We start from the raw sequence: 17,360 nt of genomic DNA on the forward strand, positions 1-17,360 counted from the left end.
ACACAACCAGTTACATTGTAGCGGAGTGGCACTGATTTGGCTTATTACAGATGTTCCCTTCCTATTCTGTCAGTGTTGTGTGTGCAGATGGTTGGTGGTGGTGCTGCTGCTGTACAGTGACAACTATTGCCTTTTCGCAAGCTCTGCATCCACTCGCAGCTGGATAAACATTTTGAATTGACAGGTGGTAGATAGATAATTAGCTTGGAAATAGAAAAATGGAAGATGTATTTTAACTAGCTAGGTGTGCAGGCTCATAAGTCTTCGGGGACACGAATCATCAAAGTAAACGGTAAGGACAGCTAGCCAGCTAGCTAACGTTAGCTATCCTATATCATGTAACCTGCCATACTTTATCGCCTAGCAGAATGTGATCAAATGTAAATTGCCTATTTGTTAACAGTATCGACAAACCTGTGCACTAAATAGCTTACTTGTGTCGTGATTCGGCTCACCGTAATGCTATCAGCTTGCTAGCTAGCAACACTGCTAGCAAGCTAGCTACTTCATAGCCATCAAGCTGGCTACCATGGTACACGGCAGATGGTGCCAGGCAGGGGGGTCTGGTGGAATTTCTGTGCTAAAGAACTAAACCACCTGCTATTCAGTTATCTTCTATTCTCATATGTTATGTTCTAGTATTTCTACTATTGTATACAAAGTACATTGAAAGTCAATTTTCTTTATTGAAATGGAATGTATCCAATCTCTGATGAACCACCAGTCAGTCCCCTTCTTCAACAGTGTGTATGGTACCATGTACAGTAGGAGGTGATGAGAGTCATGAAGCCAACCCGTCACCTGCTCCTGGTGCTCTGTCCCATGCTTGTCCTGGGTTTCCTCTACTACTCCTCCGGGAGACTGCACCTGAGGGGTTGGGGACAGAAATCATGTAAGTACTGTAAAGCAACTACGGTATAACAAGTCCTAAGTACAGTAGCAACTTAATACCCATGTCCAATCAGCCTGGTTTAACAGGTGATTATATTACCCATGCTTAGAATCATCAGTCATGATGATGAGGAATGCATTAATGAGCTAATGGCATGACTAAATATGGAGGCTGTGAGCCTATGAGAGCACAGAGTCAAAATGAAGGGAACAAATCAAACTTTATTAGTCACATGCGCCGAATACAACAAGTGTAAACCTTACCATGAAATGCTAACTTACAAGCCCTTAACCAACAGTGCAGGTCAAGAAGAGTTAAGAAAATATTTACCAAATAAATTCAAGTCAAAAATAATAAAAAGTAACACAATAACATAACAATAACGAGGCTATATACAAGGGGTACCGGTACCGAGTCAGTGTGCGGGGGTACAGGTTAGAGGTAATTTGTACATGTAGGTAGGGGTGAAGTGACTATGCATAGATAATAAACAGCGAGTAGCAGCAGTGTACAAAACAAATGGGGGGTCAATGTAAATAGTCCAGTGGCCTCTAAAGGGAGGTAACTCTTATTTTTATCCACGTATTTCTACAGTTCCTTTTCCCTTCTAATGTGATAATGATTATAATTTACCAAACTTTTACCAGACTTTTCCTCTTCACCCACCATGTTTCATTGGAGCAAATGTAAATGCATGTTGTTGTTAAGCACAATCTGCTTCTTACCAGATGGGGGAGCTAAGAGACAGGCTGTGTGTTTTGGGACTCTGGAAGATGTATATTAGGCATATGAATATGTAAATAGGCTGCATCACAGATTTGTGCTGAGTGTGCAGCCAATTTAGATTGCAGTGGTGACCACATATGGATTGAAACCAGAAACCGGACATGAGGGCCACGTAGGCTACTTGGAGTTGCAAAACTGTATTTTTCTGAATGACTTTACATTATGCTAATCAAGAATTGATTTGATGTGACTATACTCTACACACTTCAGTTGTGTTTGTTGTTCCCAGAATGCTTTAAAGCTCCAAAGGCTGTTTGTTTACAGTCATTAGCAATGAACTGACATGTTTTATCACACCATGTAGTTATGCTAATTAGACACTAGGCAGGTTACCATTGACCCATGAAACAAATACAGTGGGGAGAACAAGTATTTGATACACTGCCAATTTTGCAGGTTTTCCTACTTACAAAGCATGTAGAGGTCTGTAATTTGTATCATAGGTACACTTCAACTGTGAGATACGGAATCTAAAACAAAAATCCAGAAAATCACAGTGTATGATTTTTAAGTAATTAATTTGCATTTTATTGCATGACATAAGTATTTGATACATCAGAAAAGTAGAACTTAATATTTGGTACAGAAACCTTTGTTTGCAATTACAGAGATCATACGTTTCCTGTAGTTCTTGACCAGGTTTGCACACACTGCAGCAGGGATTTTGGCCCACTCCTCCATACAGACCTTCTCCAGATCCTTCAGGTTTCAGGGCTGTCGCTGGGCAATACGGACTTTCAGCTCCCTCCAAAGATGTTCTATTGCGTTCAGGTCTGGAGACTGGCTAGGCCACTCCAGGACCTTGAGATGCTTCTTACGGAGCAACTCCTTAGTTGCCCTGGCTGTGTGTTTCGGTTCGTTGTCATGCTGGAAGACCCAGCCACGACCCATCTTCAATGCTCTTACTGAGGGAAGGAGGTTGTTGGCCAAGATCTCGCGATACATGGCCCCATCCATCCTCCCCTCAATACGGTGCATTCGTCCTGTCCCCTTTGCAGAAAAGCATCCCCAAAGAATGATGTTTCCACCTCCATGCTTCACGGTTAGGGTTAGGGTCTACAATTTTATCCCTGATGTCCTTACACAGCTCTCTGGTCTTTGCTATTGTGGAGATGTTGGAGTCTGTTTGATTGAGTGTGTGGACAGGTGTCTTTTATACAGGTAACGAGTACAAACAGGTGCAGTTAATACAGGTAATGAGTGGAGAACAGGAGGGCTTCTTAAAGAAAAACTAACAGGTCTGTGAGAGCCGGAATTCTTACTGGTTGGTAGGTGATCAAATACTTATGTCATGCAATAAAATTCTAATGAATTACTTAAAAATCATACAATGTGATTTTCTGGATTTTTGTTTTAGATTCCGTCTCTGTGTACCTATGATAAAAATGACAGACCTCTACATGCTTTGTAAGTAGGAAAACCTGCAAAATCGTCAGTGTATCAAATACTTGTTCTCCCCACTGTAGGTGGGAAAAGGAATACCTAGTCAGTTGCACAAGTGAATGCATTCAACCGAAATGTGTCTTCTGCATATAACCCAATCCCTCTAACGGGGGTCGGCAATTTATTAATGTGCAATTTGCCTAATTTATTTTTTATTTTATTTTATTTCACCTGTATTTAGCCAGGTAGGCTAGTTGAGAACAAGTTCTCATTTGCAACTGCGACCTGGCCAAGATAAAGCACAGCAATTAGACACATACAACAACACAGAATTACACATGGAATAAACAAAACATAGTCAATAATACAGTAGAACAAAAGAAAACAAAAAAGTCTATATAAATGAGTGCAATTGCGGTAAGTTAAGGCAATAAATAGGCCATGGTGGTGAAGTAATTACAATATAGCAATTAAACACTGGAATGGTAGATGTGCAGAAGATGAATGTGCAAGTAGAGTTACTGGGGTGCAAAGTAGCAAGATAAATAAATAAATACAGTATGGAGATGAGGTAAATAGATGGGCTGTTTATAGATGGGCTATGTACAGGTGCAGTGATCTGTGAGCTGCTCTGACAGCTGGTGCTTAAAGCTCGTGAGGGAGATATGAGACTCCAGCTTCAGTGATTTTTGCAGTTCGTTCCATTCATTGGCAGCAGAGAACTGGAAGGAGAGGCGACCAAAGGAGGAATTGGCTTTGGGGGTGACCCGTGAGATATACCTGCTGGAGCGCGTGCTACGAGTGGGTGCTGCTATGGTGACCAGTGACCTGAGATAAGGCGGGGCTTTACCAAGCAGAGACTTGTAGATAACCTGTAGCCAGTGGGTTTGGCGACGAGTATGAAGCGAGGGCCAACCAACGAGAGCGTACAGGTCGGAGTGGTGGGTAGTGTATGGGGCTTTGGTGACAAAACAGATGGCACTGTGATAGACTGCATCCAATTTGTTGAGTAGAGTGTTGGAAGTTATTTTATAAATGACATCGCCGAAGTTGAGGATCGGTAGGATGGTCAGTTTTACGAGGGTATGTTTGGCAGCATGAGTGAAGGATGCTTTCTTGCGATATAGGAAGCCAATTCTAGATTTCATTTTGGATTGGAGATGCTTAATGTGAGTCTGGAAGGAGAGTTTACAGTCCAACCAGACACCTAGGTATTTGTTGTTGTCCACGTATTCTAAGTCAGAACCGTCCAGAGTAGTGATGCTGGACAGGCGGGCAGGTGCGGGCTGTGATTGATTGAATAGCATGCATTTAGTTTTACTTGCATTTAAGAGCAGTTGGAGGCCACGGAAGGAGAGTTGTATGGAATTGAAACTCGCCTGGAGGTTAGTTAACACAGTCTCCAAAGAGGGGCCAGAAGTATACAGAATGGTGTCGTCTACGTAGAGGTGGATCAGAGAATCACCATTAGCAAAAGCGACATCATTGATGTATACAGAGAAGAGAGTCGGCCCGAGAATTGAACCCTGTGGCACCCCCATAGAGACGGCCAGAGGTCCGGATAAAAGGCCCTCCGATTTGACACATATAACTCTTATCAGAGACGTAGTTGGTAAACCAGGCGAGGCAATCATTTGAGAAACCAAGGCTGTCGAGTCTGCCAATAAGAATGTGGTGATTGACAGAGTCGAAAGCCTTGGCCAGGCCGATGAATACGGCTGCACAGTAATGTCTCTTATCGATGGTGGTTATGATGTCGTTTATGACCTTGAATGTGGCTGAGGTGCACCCATGACCAGCTCTGAAACCAGATTGCATAGCGGAGAAGGTACGGTGGGATTTGAAATGGTCGTTAATCTGTTTGTTAACTTGGCTTTCGAAGACCTTAGAAAGACAGGGTAGGATAGATATAGGTCTGTAGCAGTTTGGGTCTAGAGTGTCACCCCCTTTGAAGAGGGGGATGACTGCAGCAGCTTTCCAATCTTTGGGAATCTCAGACGATACGAAAGAGAGGTGGAACAGGCTAGTAATAGGGGTCGCAACCATTTCGGCAGATCATTTTAAAAAGAGAGGGTCCAGATTGTCGAGCCCGACTGATTTGTTGGTGTCCAGATTTTGCAGCTCTTTCAGAACATCTGCTATCTGGATTTTTTATTTTTTATTTTTTTTATTTCACCTTTATTTAACCAGGTAGGCTAGTTGAGAACAAGTTCTCATTTGCAACTGCGACCTGGCCAAGATAAAGCATAGCAGTGTGAACAGACAACACAGAGTTACACATGGAGTAAACAATTAACAAGTCAATAACACAGTAGAAAAAATGGGCAGTCTATATACAATGTGAAATACAGTGAAATAAGACAGTAATCACTAACCAGGACAGTAATGGACGAGGCATATTGATATTAGAGAGAAGCATGCGTAGCCAAGTGAACATATGGGTCCAGTGAGTGGTTGGGCTGGCTGGGGACATGGCGATTCAGACAGTTAGCAGGCCGGTGCTAACAAGCTAGCAGTTAGTTGGCCGGGGCTAACAAGCTAGCAGTTAGCAGACCGGGGCTAACAAGCTAGCTGTTAGCAGATTAGGTTAGCAGCAAGCAGTTAGCAGGCCGGGGCAAGCAAGCTAGCAGTTAGCAGACCGGGGCATGCAAGCTAGCAGTTAGCAGACCGGGGCTAGCAAGCTAGCAGTTAGTAGGGGCTAGCAAATTAGCAGAGGGGCCTTTGGGGACGTCGCGATGGAGGTAAGTCTGTTTTTGCCTCTTCGTGCGGTGACATCGATAGATCAGTCTTGGATTAGTAGGGTTCCAAGTAGCTCTAGGTAGCTAGCAGGCCGCGGTTAGCAGAATGGGCCTTCAGTGGATGTCGCGCCTGAGGGGCCTGTTGGATTCCTCGGGCAGATTATTTCGGTATTCCAGTCGTAGAGGATCGGCGTGGTTCTGTGCCCCGTACCGGCAGTAGAAGGGGTCCAGATATTGTAGCCTAGGAGTGGGCTTTGGTGGTAGCCCAGGAGCCCTAGCCAGGCTAGCTTCAGGCTATATGGTTCTTGCTCCAGGATGGAAACGCTAGCCAGGAGTAGTCACCCGGGGTTGCGGTTAGCTAGTTGCAAAGATCCAGATGAAAATGTTCAGAGTTTGCGGTAGGGATCTGGGGATATGGAGAGAAAAAAATAGGTACATTGAGCTCTGGTTTGAGTCACGTTGTACAAACTGGCGAGAGCTTTCCGTGCTAAAGGTTCGCTGATGACCGCTTAGCAGTGGTTTCCTGACTGATAGCTGGTAGGTAGTTAGCTGGCTAGCTTCAGTTGAGGGATTCCAGATCAGAAGTAAATAGAAATACTTTATAAACAGATCCATGCCACATTGGGGGAGGCGGGTTGCAGGAGAATATTTAGAAGTTGAGGTTTAGGAAAATATTTTTAAAAGATATGCGAAGATAAAGATATATACAAGGGACACGACATGACAAAGACGTCTGACTGCTACGCCATCTTGGATTTTGTTGTGTCCATTATCCTAAGTGGATAATGGAAACACTTCAACTAATGTGTTGGTATTTAGCGCTAGTTATTTTTTAGGTGTGATGTCATTACGTCCAGGTGTTTTTATCGACACAAGACAGTTGAATGGAAATGCACCACAGCAGGCAACTGTCACATCTATCTTCTATGTGAACTTTCTACATTTTGACCAAAAATCCCTGGACAAGGTAATGGAAACATAGCTAGTAGAACTGGTGCCTCTCCTTCTGTCTATCAGAAGACATTATTTTGTGTATTTTATTTGTGATGGAAAGCTTGAATAACTTCGATTTTTCATGCAATATTGTGTCTGCCATACTCTTTCAAAGCATAAACACAAGCGGTGTTGGAGTCAAGCATTAGCTACAGTGCTTTCAGAAAGTATTCACACCCCTGAGTTTTTTCAAATTTTGTTGTGTTACGAGGTGGGATTAAAATGGATTTAATTGTAATTTTTTGTCAACGATCTACACAAAATACTCTATAATGTGAAAGTGGAAGAAAAATTCTAACACTTGTAAGAAATATATGAAAAATAAAACGCTACTCAAATCAAATTGTATTGGTCACATGCACATATTTAGCAGACGTTATTGCGGGTGTAGCGATATTCTTGTGTTCCTAGCTCCAAAAGTGCAGTAATATCTAACAATTCACAACAACACACAAATCTAAAAGTAAAATAATGGAATTAAGAAATATATAAATATTAGAACCAACGATATCGGAGAGGCATTGACTAAAATATAGTAGAATAGTATACAGTATGTAAACATTATTAAAGTGGCCAGTGATTCCATGTCTATGTATATAGGGCAGCAGCCTCTAAGGTGCAGGACTGAGTAACTGGGTGGAAGCTGCCTAGTGATGGCTATTTAACAGTCTGATGGCCTTCATCACCACACTGTCTGTGTGGGTGGACCATTTCAGATTGTCAGTGATGTGTATGCCGAGGAACTTGAAGCTTTCCACCTTCGCCGTGCTTCTCTCCACTGTTTACTGAAGTCCACGATCAGCTCCTTTGTTTTGTTGACGTTGAGGGAGAGATTATTTTCCTGGCACCACTCCACCAGAGCCCTCACCTCCTCCCTGTGGGCTGTCTCATCATTGTTGGTAATCAGGCTTACTACTGTTGTGTCATCTGCAAACTACACTGAGGTGTAGGCATGCGTAGCCACCCAGCAACTTGGGACAGCAGACTGGGATAGGGAGAGATTGTCCGTAAACACTCCAGCCAGCTGGTCTGCGCATGCTCTAAGGACGCGGCTTGGGATGTCGTCTGGCCTGGCAGCCTTGGGAAGGTTAACGCGCTTAAATGTCTTACTAACTTTGGCCACGGAGAACGAGAGCCCACAGACCTTGGGAGCAGGCCGCGTCGGTGGCACTGTATTAACTTCAAAGCGGGCGAAGAAGATATTTAGCTTGTCTGGGAGCAAGACGTCGGTGTCCGTGACGTGGCTGGTATTCCTTTTGTAATCCGTGATTGTCTGTAGACCCTGCCACATACTTCTCGTGTCTGAGCCGTTGAATTGTGACTCCACTTTATCTCTATACTGACACTTTGTCTGTTTGATTACCTTACAGAGGGAATAACTACATTGTTTGTATTCGACCATATTCTCAGTCACCTTGCCATGGTTAAATGCGGTGGTTCACACTTTCAGTTTGCGCTTTCAGTAATATACAGTATCTTGATTACAGAAGTATTCACCCCCAGAGTCAATACATGCTTTGCACACCAGGTGTCACGGTTTTCATATGGTGAAGGAGAGTCGGACCAAACTGCAGCGTGTCGATTGCGATCCAAGTTTATTTAAACAAACGTAAACACGACTAAACACGAACACTACAAAACAATAAACGAAAACCGAAAACAGCCTATACTTGTGTCAACTAACATCGAACAAGGACATCAAGACACTCAGGACAATCACCCACAATACAACCAAAGAATATGGCTGCCTAAATATGGTTCCCAATCAGAGACAACGATAAACACCTGCCTCTGATTGAGAACCACTTCAGACAGCCATAGATTACATTACATTTAAGTCATTTAGCAGACGCTCTTACACTCTCCTAGAACACCCCACTAAGCTACAATCCCACTAAGCTACACACCACATACAAAAACCCATGTCACACCCTGGCCTGACCAAATACATGAAGAAAAACACAAAATACTTCGACCAGGGCGTGACAGAACCCCCCCCTAAGGTGCGGACTCCCGAACGCACCTCAAATCAATAGGGAGGGTCCGGGTGGGCGTCTGTCCATGGTGGCGGCTCCGGCGCGGGACGTGGACCCCACTCAGTAAATGTCTTAGTCCCCTCTCCTTGCGTCCCTAGATAGTCCACACTCGCCACCAACCATGGCCTAGTATTCCTCACCCAGAACCCCACTAGACTGAAGAGCAGATCGGGACTGAGGGGAAGCTCGGGACTGAGGGGAAGCTCGGGACTGAGGGGAAGCTCGGGACTGAGGTGAAGCTCAGGAGTGAAAGGAAGCTCAGGAGTGAAAGGAAGCTCAGGAGTGAAAGGAAGCTCAGGAGTGAAAGGAAGCTCAGGAGTGAAAGGAAGCTCAGTAGTGAAAGGAAGCTCAGGAGTGAGAGGAAGCTCAGGCAGGTTGATGAATCCACCAGATCCTGGCCGACTGGCAGATCCTGGCCGACTGGCAGATCCTGGCTGACTGGCAGTTCTGGCAGATCCCGGCTGACTGGCAGATCTGGAAGAGTCTGGCTGACTGGCAGATCTGGAAGAGCCTGGTTGACTGGCAGATCTGGAAGAGCCTGGTTGACTGGCAGATCTGGAAGAGCCTGGTTGACTGGCAGATCTGGAAGAATCTGGCTGACTGGCAGATCTGGAAGAATCTGGCTGACTGGCAGATCTGGAAGAATCTGGCTGCTCCTTGCAGACTGGCAGCTCCTTGCAGACTGGCAGCTCCTTGCAGACTGGCAGCTCCTTGCAGACTGACAGCTCCTTGCAGACTGACATCTCTGGCTGCTTCATGCAGACTGACAGCTCTGGCTGCTCCATGCAGACTGACAGCTCTGACTGCTCCATGCAGACTGACAGCTCTGGCTGCTTCATGCAGACTGACGTCTCTGGCTGCTTCATGCAGACTGACAGCTCTGGCTGCTCCATGCAGACTGACAGCTCTGGCTGCTCCATGCAGGCTGGCAGCTCTGACTGCGCTGAACAGACAGGGGACTCCGGTAGCGCAGGAGAGGAGAAAGGCTCCGACAGCGCAGGAGAGGCGGGCGCACTGTAGGCCTGATGCGTGGTGCTGGCACTGGTGGTACTGGGCCGAGGACACGCACAGGAAGCCTGGTGCGGGAGCTGCTACCGGGAGGGCTGGGGTGTGGAGGTGGTACTGGATAGACCGGACCGTGCAGGCGCACTGGAGCACTTGAGCACTGAGCCTGCCCAACCTTACCTGGTTGAATACTCTCGGTCGCCCTGCCAGTGCGGCGAGGTGGAATAGCCCGCACTGGGCTATGTAGGCGAACCGGAGACACCGAGTGCAAGGCTGGTGCCATGTAAGCCGGCCCAAGAAGACGCAATGGGGACCAGATGCGTAGAGCCGGCTTCATGGCATTTGGCTCGACGCTCAATCTAGCCCGGCCGATACGAGGAGCTGGAATATACCGCACTGGGCTATGCACCCGCACTGGGGACACCGTGCGCACCACTGCATAACACGGTGCCTGCCCGGTCTTTCTAGCCCCCCGGTAAGCACAGGGAGTTTGCGCAGGTCTCCTACCTGGCGTAGCCATACTCCCTGTAAGACTCCCCCAAAAAATGTTTGGGGCTGATTCCCGGGCTTCCATCCATGTCGCCGTGCTGCCTCCTCATACCAGCGCCTCTCCGCTTTTGCCGCCTCTAGTTCCTCCTTGGGGCGGCGATATTCCCCTGGTTTAGTCCAGGGTCCTCTCCCGTCGAGGATTTCCTCCCATGTCCAGAAATCCTTAATCACGCATCTCCTCTTTGGGCTGCTCCTGCCTGTTGACACGCTGCTTGGTCCTGTGGTGGGTGATTCTGTCACGGTTTTCATATGGTGAAGGAGAGTCGGACCAAACTGCAGCGTGTCGATTGCGATCCAAGTTTATTTAAACAAACGTAAACACGACTAAACACGAACACTACAAAACAATAAACGAAAACCGAAAACAGCCTATACTTGTGTCAACTAACATCGAACAAGGACATCAAGACACTCAGGACAATCACCCACAATACAACCAAAGAATATGGCTGCCTAAATATGGTTCCCAATCAGAGACAACGATAAGCACCTGCCTCTGATTGAGAACCACTTCAGACAGCCATAGACTCTCCTAGAACACCCCACTAAGCTACAATCCCACTAAACTACACACCACATACAAAAACCCATGTCACACCCTGGCCTGACCAAATACATGAAGAAAAACACAAAATACTTCGACCAGGGCGTGACACCAGGATTGTACAATATTTGCACAATATTCTTTAAAAACATATTCAAGCTCTGTCATGTTGGTTGTTGATCATTTCTAGACAGTCATTTTCAAGTCTTGCAATTGATTTTCAAGCTGATTTAAATCAAAACTGTAACTAGGCCACTCAGGATCATCTTGATAAGTATATATTTGGCCTTGTGTTTTAGGTTATTGTCCTGCTGAAAGGTGAATTTGTCTTCCAGTGTCGGTTGGAAAGCAGACTGAACCAAGTTTTCCTCAAGGATTTTGCCTGTGCTTAGCTCTATTCTGTTTATTTTTATCCTAAAGAAAACTCCTTAGTCCTAGCCTTTGACAAGGATACCCATAACATGATGCAGCCACCACCATGCTTGAAAATATGAAGTGGTTCTCACTGATCTCTTGTGTTGGATTTGCCCCAAACATAATGCTTTGTATTCAGGACATAAAGTAAATGTATTTGCCACATTTTTGTTTTTGTTTTACTTTAGTGCCTTATTGCAAATAGGGCGCATGTTTTGGAATATTTTTATTCTGTATAGGCTTCCTTCTTTTCACTCTGTCACTTAGGTTAGTATTGTGTAGTAACTACAATGTTGTTGATCCGTCCTCAGTTTTTTCTTATAACAGCTATTGAACTTTGCAACTGTTTTAAATGCCCCATTGGCCTCATGCTGAAATCCCTGAGCGGTTTTCTTCCTGTCCGGCAACTGAGTTAAGAAGGATGCCTGTATCTTTGTAGTGACTGGGTGTATTGATACATCAGCCAAAGTGTAATTAATAACTTCACCAAGCTCAAAGGGATATTCAATGTCTGTTTTTTATTTATTTTTATTTTTCAATAGGTGCCCTTCTTTGCAAGGCATTGGTAAGCCTTCCTGGTCATTGTGGTTGAATCTGTGTTTGAAATTCACTGCTCGACTAAGGGACCTAACAGATAATTGTATGTGGGGGCTACAGAGATAGGTAGTCATTCAAAAATCATGTAAAAAGGCACTATTATTGCAAAGTATTATGTCAATGCAACGTATTATGTGACTTGTTCAGCACATTTTTACTCCTAAACTTATTTAGGCTTGCCATAACAAAGGGGTTGACTACTTATTGACTCAAGACATTTCAGATTTTCATTTTTAATTAATTTGTAAAAATGTCTAAAATCATAATTTCACTTTGACATTGAGGTATTATGTGTATGCCAGTGACACAAAATATAACATTTGATCCATTTTACATTTAGTCTGTAACACAATAACATTTGGAAAAAGTCAAAGGGTGTGAATACTTTCTGCAGACACTATATCTAGCTTCAAACAGATTCAACTTGATTCACTGAAGCATTCACTGACATTTGTCTCAGTGTTAAAAAGCTGTTGTGCTCCACTGAACATAACCTGGGTGTCTTTATTGTAACGTTTCTAGTTGGTATTGTTGGTGGTACAGGGCAATGTTTCCTCTTTGCTGTCTTTCACCTGTCGTTCATTTGTACTGTCACATTCTCCAGTGAAAACATTCTGGGGGTTACTGTACACAAACCTGTCAATGCTTCACCTGGCTCAGTAAACACAAAATTACTGTAAGTGCATCCCAAATGGCACCCTATTCTCTATATATTGCACTACTTTTGACCAGGGCCCTGGTCATGTCTTTACCTCAACCTAAATGTTCTTTTTTGGCAAGGCTCATTTTCAAATAATGATTATACTGTTAAATAATATTATTCCAGCCTGAGCTTTTCTGTGTAATAAAACAATGGTTCAACTTTATTCCTATGCAATTACAGGAATAGGCTAACATACAGTACAGCGTTACTACACAGGTATAGAGCATTAAAACATGAACTGTTTTGTTGAGTTTAAATATTAAAGACACCCTATACCGCCATGATTGTTTTTAAAGTTACATGTTTAGGCTAAATGTCTTACTCATGAGAAACAAGAACAACAATACTCTTCTCTTTCATTCTATTTTCCCTCTCCTCTCAGTCTGTCAACTAGCACTCACATTTCAAAGCAGAAAATGATTCTTGCACCTCAGGCATATCAGCATTTGCTAGCAATTTGGGAGAGATGTTTGTTCACCGATCTTCACAGATGAAGATTGTGTTTCACTAAAGGGATGGCGGGGCCAAGCGTAATTCTGGACAGCTGCCTGTTCTTAGCCAACCTGAGTCCAGACTTGATTTGAAAATAGACCATTATGTAAAAACTAAGTAAACGTTTAGAGATGAGTGCATTTAACCTTTCTCCGAGTCTTTAAGCTTTTTGGCAGACAAGCCAAAGAAACAAAGTTGAGCAGGCTAACCCAGCTGTGGCCTAACATCCTCAAACAACAGATCTTGTGAGAGCAACTCGACAACCTCACAATCCCTCTCCTGATTTTACGGTACATGTACGCCAACCCCTATTTTGTTCGAGCAGCTTGTTCTACAACCTACTACTAGGTCACATTCCAAGCCAGGCCACGATCACTGCCAGGTCATCATGTTATGTGAGGTTCTAAATCAACTAAACGTAATTTAGGCTTCTAAGTCTTGAGTGGATTCTTGGCCCCAACGTGTAATGGTTGCGTGTCAGAGATAAATACTAGGCAAGCCCTGGAGCTGTTGTCAGAGGACAGACTAGGATCCCCCAGCAACATCATAATTCACACGGGCACAAATGACCTGAGAGCCCAGCAGGAAAGGGTGGCAACAGCACTCAAGGGAGTGATTGAAAAAGCTTCTTCTCCACCCTGCTACCACGAACAGATTTTCTTTCTGCCGCCATACAGCGGGTGAATGCAAGCATTTCGCGAAACTGTGCCTCAAAACCGAATGTCTACCTGGCCCTCCACTCCACCCTGGACTTGGAAAAGCCTTGTCGACCAGGTCCACCTCTACAAGGCAGCAATCCCAACTTTTGTCAGGACCCGAAGGACGTCTCCCTCAACCGTAGCCCCAGCACCTCACACAGGAGCAAAAGAGCAATGGACACCCCGCCCAGACCACCGAGACCCCCTCTCAGACCAGCAAGATCCCCTCTCGAAGGACCTGAACCGAGAGAACCCATGCCAAGAGGACCTACACCCAGACCACAGCCTCACCAGCCACACCCCTACCTGCTAAGACCACCCCAAGCAAACCCTGGCCAAACCCTATATAGGCCCCCCATATGAGACCTACGCCCCTTCATCCCACCCCATGCCCCCCGCCCCTGCGGAAAGGACCTGAACATGACAGCAGGACATATGCCCAGGCCGTGAGCAGAGCAACAGGCCCAACCCCCACTATTACACCCGCTCAAGCCCCATCCTGCGACCTAAGAAGTATGTATCAGATGTTAAACACGCTCTGCTCACACCTACCGTGATGGTCCAGGCCTAAACCACACAAAAACAACACTAGACACTATGGAACACAAAGATTTTACTATCTCATCCTGGAATATACAAGGTCTGAGGTCATCTGCCTTTGGCTTAAAGAGCAGAAAACCAGACTTCATCAAAGAAATTGGAAATACAGACATTGTCATCCTACAAGAAACATGGTATAAAGGAGACGAACCCGCTGGTTCCCCTCTAGGTTACAGAAAGCTGGTAGACCCACCCACTAAACTACCAGGTGTGAAACAGCGAAGAGACTCAGGAGGCATGCTAATTTGGTATAGAGTGGGTTAGGTCTGCTCTATTAAAAAAACAGGAACATTTTAAATCTGGCTAGAAATTAATGAGGAAATTATCTCAACAGAGAAAAATGTCCTCATGTTAAATGTCCTTGTGTGTTACCTATATCCCCCCAATAGAATCCCCATACTTTAACGATGACAGCTTCTCCATCCTAGAGGCGGAGTTCAACAATTTCAGGCCCAGGGACATGTACTAGTCTGTGGCTACCTAAATGCCAGAACTGTACAAGAATCTGACACCCTCAGCACACCGGTGGACAAACTCCTACCTGGAGGTGACAGCATTCCCTCCCCCATATGCCCCCCTAGACACAACTATGACAACATAACCAACAAAAACGGGTCACAACTCCTGCAACTCTGTTGGACGCTGGGTATGTACATAGTCAATGGTAGGCTTTGAGGGGACTGCTATGGTAGGTTCACCTATAGCTCATCTCTTGGCAGTAGTACTGTAGACTACTTTATCACTGACCTCAACTCAGAGTCTCTTAGAACATTCACAGTCAGTCCACTGACACCCCTATCAGATCACAGCAAAATCACAGTCTACTTGAACAGAGCTATGCTCAATCATGAGGCATCAAAGCCAAAGGAACTGAATACTATTAAGAAATGCTATAAATGGGAGAGAAATAGTGTGGAAACCTAACAAAAAAACATTTAGGTAACAACAAATTCAATCCCTTCTAGACAATTTCCCGGACAAAAGGTTTCAATGGAATAATGAAGATGTAATCTTGGCAGTAGAAAACCTAAACAGTATATTTCACCTCTCAGCTTCTATTTCAAATCTAAACATTTCAAGCAGACAACCAAAGAAAATGAATAACAATGACAAATGGTTTGATAAAGAATGCAAAAACTGTCACGCTCTGATCTGTTTCACCTGTCATTGTGCTTGTCTCCACTCCCTCTAGGTGTCGCCCATCTTCCCCACTTATCCTCTGGGTATTTATACCTGTGTTTTCTGTCTATCTGTGCCAGTTTGTCTTGTTTGTTCAAGCCAATCAGCGTTTTGTGTCTCAGCTCCTGCTTTTTCCAGTTTCTCTTTTCTCGCCCTCCTGGTTTTGACCCTTGCCTGTTTTGACTCCGCCTGCCGGACCACTCTGCCTGAACCTGAGCCTACCTGCTGACCTGTACCTTTGCTCCTACTCTTGATTATCGACCCCTGCCTGCCTTGACCTGTCTTTTGCCTGCCCCTGTTGTTATATTAAACATTGTTACAGGCTGTACTTGGGTCTTGCCATGATACCTGATAGTATGAACTAGCCATGACTGACCCAGCACACTTGGACCAGCTCCGCAACGCCATCTCCTCCCAAGGAGCCACCATTGGTAAGCACGAGGAGTTTCCTCGCGGTCTGATGGAAGGGTTCCAGGCCGTGGCCGAACGTCATGACCTAGCCTTGGACGCATTGCGGGAGCAATTCCGTGGGTTGCCTACTAGGCAGCCTACCACGACGGTAACCTCCCAGCCCCTCTGTAACCCGATGGAGATTCCAGAACCCGCCGGGCCTTTCTCTCCCAGTGCTCCCTCTTTTTCGAGCTGCAGCCTTCTTCGTTCCCCTCAGACCGCTTGAAGACAGCATACATTATTACGCTCATGTCCAGGAGGGCACTAGCCAGGCCACGGTGGTGTGGGAGCAAGACTCCGCAGTCTGCCTCAGTCTGAAGGTATTCGTGGCGGAGGTGAGAAAAGTTTGAGGCTCCGGTGTCCAGGAGAGAGGCTGCCCGGAAGTTGCTTCGGCATGACACCCTCAGTGTGGCAGACTATGCGGTTCTAGCAGTGGAGAGTAGCAGCAGAGAGTACCTGGAACCACTGTTTGACATTTTCCTGCACAGATTATCGGAGGAGGTAAAGGATGAGCTGGCAGCCCAATAACTACTGACGGATCTCGACTCGCTCATCGCTTCAACCATCCGGATCGATGGTCGGCTACGGGAACCTAGGAGGGAGAAGCGGTCCGATTGCGTACTCAGCGATCTCACCTTGCAGCTGATGAACTCCGGAAGTTCCCAGCGTCTTCGTCCCGAGAGGATCCGAGCATATCCTAGTCCACCATGAGCCCCCGGAGACTGCCAATTCACCTCTTCCCGAGCCGATGCAGCTTGGCAGGTGCTAGGCTGTCTCCAGCCGAACGGGTACGCAGACTTGAGACCCAGAGTTGTCTGTATTGCGGTACTGATGAGCATTTTGTGCCTCCCTGTCCCTTCAAGAGACCTAGCTCATTCGTTGGAGTGAGTACACTGGTGGGTCTTAAAGATAATTGTTATTGTCCCCTTACTCGCCCCCCACTCCATGTCACCCTGCTGTGGGGCGACCAGTCGAAGTCTCCAGGTACTCATCGATTCAAGGGCCGATGTGAATCTCATGGACATTACCCTGGCATCCGAGCTGGGCATCCCCACTCAACCCCTCTCCATTCCCATGGGTGTTTGAGCGCTGGACGGGCGCTTTATAGGCCGGGTCAAACACCAGGCCACCCCCGTCAAACTACGAGTGTCGGGGAACCACAGCAAGATGATCCAATTCCTGCTGGTTGAGTCTCTACAGATTCCCATGATATATGGATTTTCTTGGCTCCAATGACACAATCCCTCCATTGACTGGACTACTGGTGCCATCGTGGGCTGGAGCCCGTCCTGCCACACTCA

General features: G+C 45.7%; 1 protein-coding gene across 7 annotated transcripts in view; it reads left to right on the plus strand.

Moving 5' to 3' along the window:
* The first annotated feature begins 58 nt into the window (after nucleotides 1-58).
* The window catches only part of LOC118393206 (CMP-N-acetylneuraminate-beta-1,4-galactoside alpha-2,3-sialyltransferase-like), an 87,893-nt gene continuing 70,591 nt past the window's right edge, over nucleotides 59-17,360 (plus strand). For 4 of the 7 annotated variants that reach the window (XM_035785657.2, XM_052461166.1, XM_052461150.1 and 1 more), the window contains exons 1-2: nucleotides 59-292; nucleotides 745-892. In XM_035785657.2, coding sequence (XP_035641550.1) covers nucleotides 775-892 — 118 coding nt within the window. In that variant the 5' untranslated portion in view covers nucleotides 59-292; nucleotides 745-774. Of the gene's footprint in view, nucleotides 293-724; nucleotides 893-17,360 lie in introns of all 7 variants that reach the window. The other 3 variants (XM_052461157.1, XM_052461146.1, XM_052461141.1) reach the window with 2 other exon arrangements.

Source organism: Oncorhynchus keta, chromosome 1 (assembly GCF_023373465.1).
Source record: "Oncorhynchus keta strain PuntledgeMale-10-30-2019 chromosome 1, Oket_V2, whole genome shotgun sequence".
Taxonomy (NCBI): Eukaryota; Metazoa; Chordata; class Actinopteri; order Salmoniformes; family Salmonidae; genus Oncorhynchus; species Oncorhynchus keta.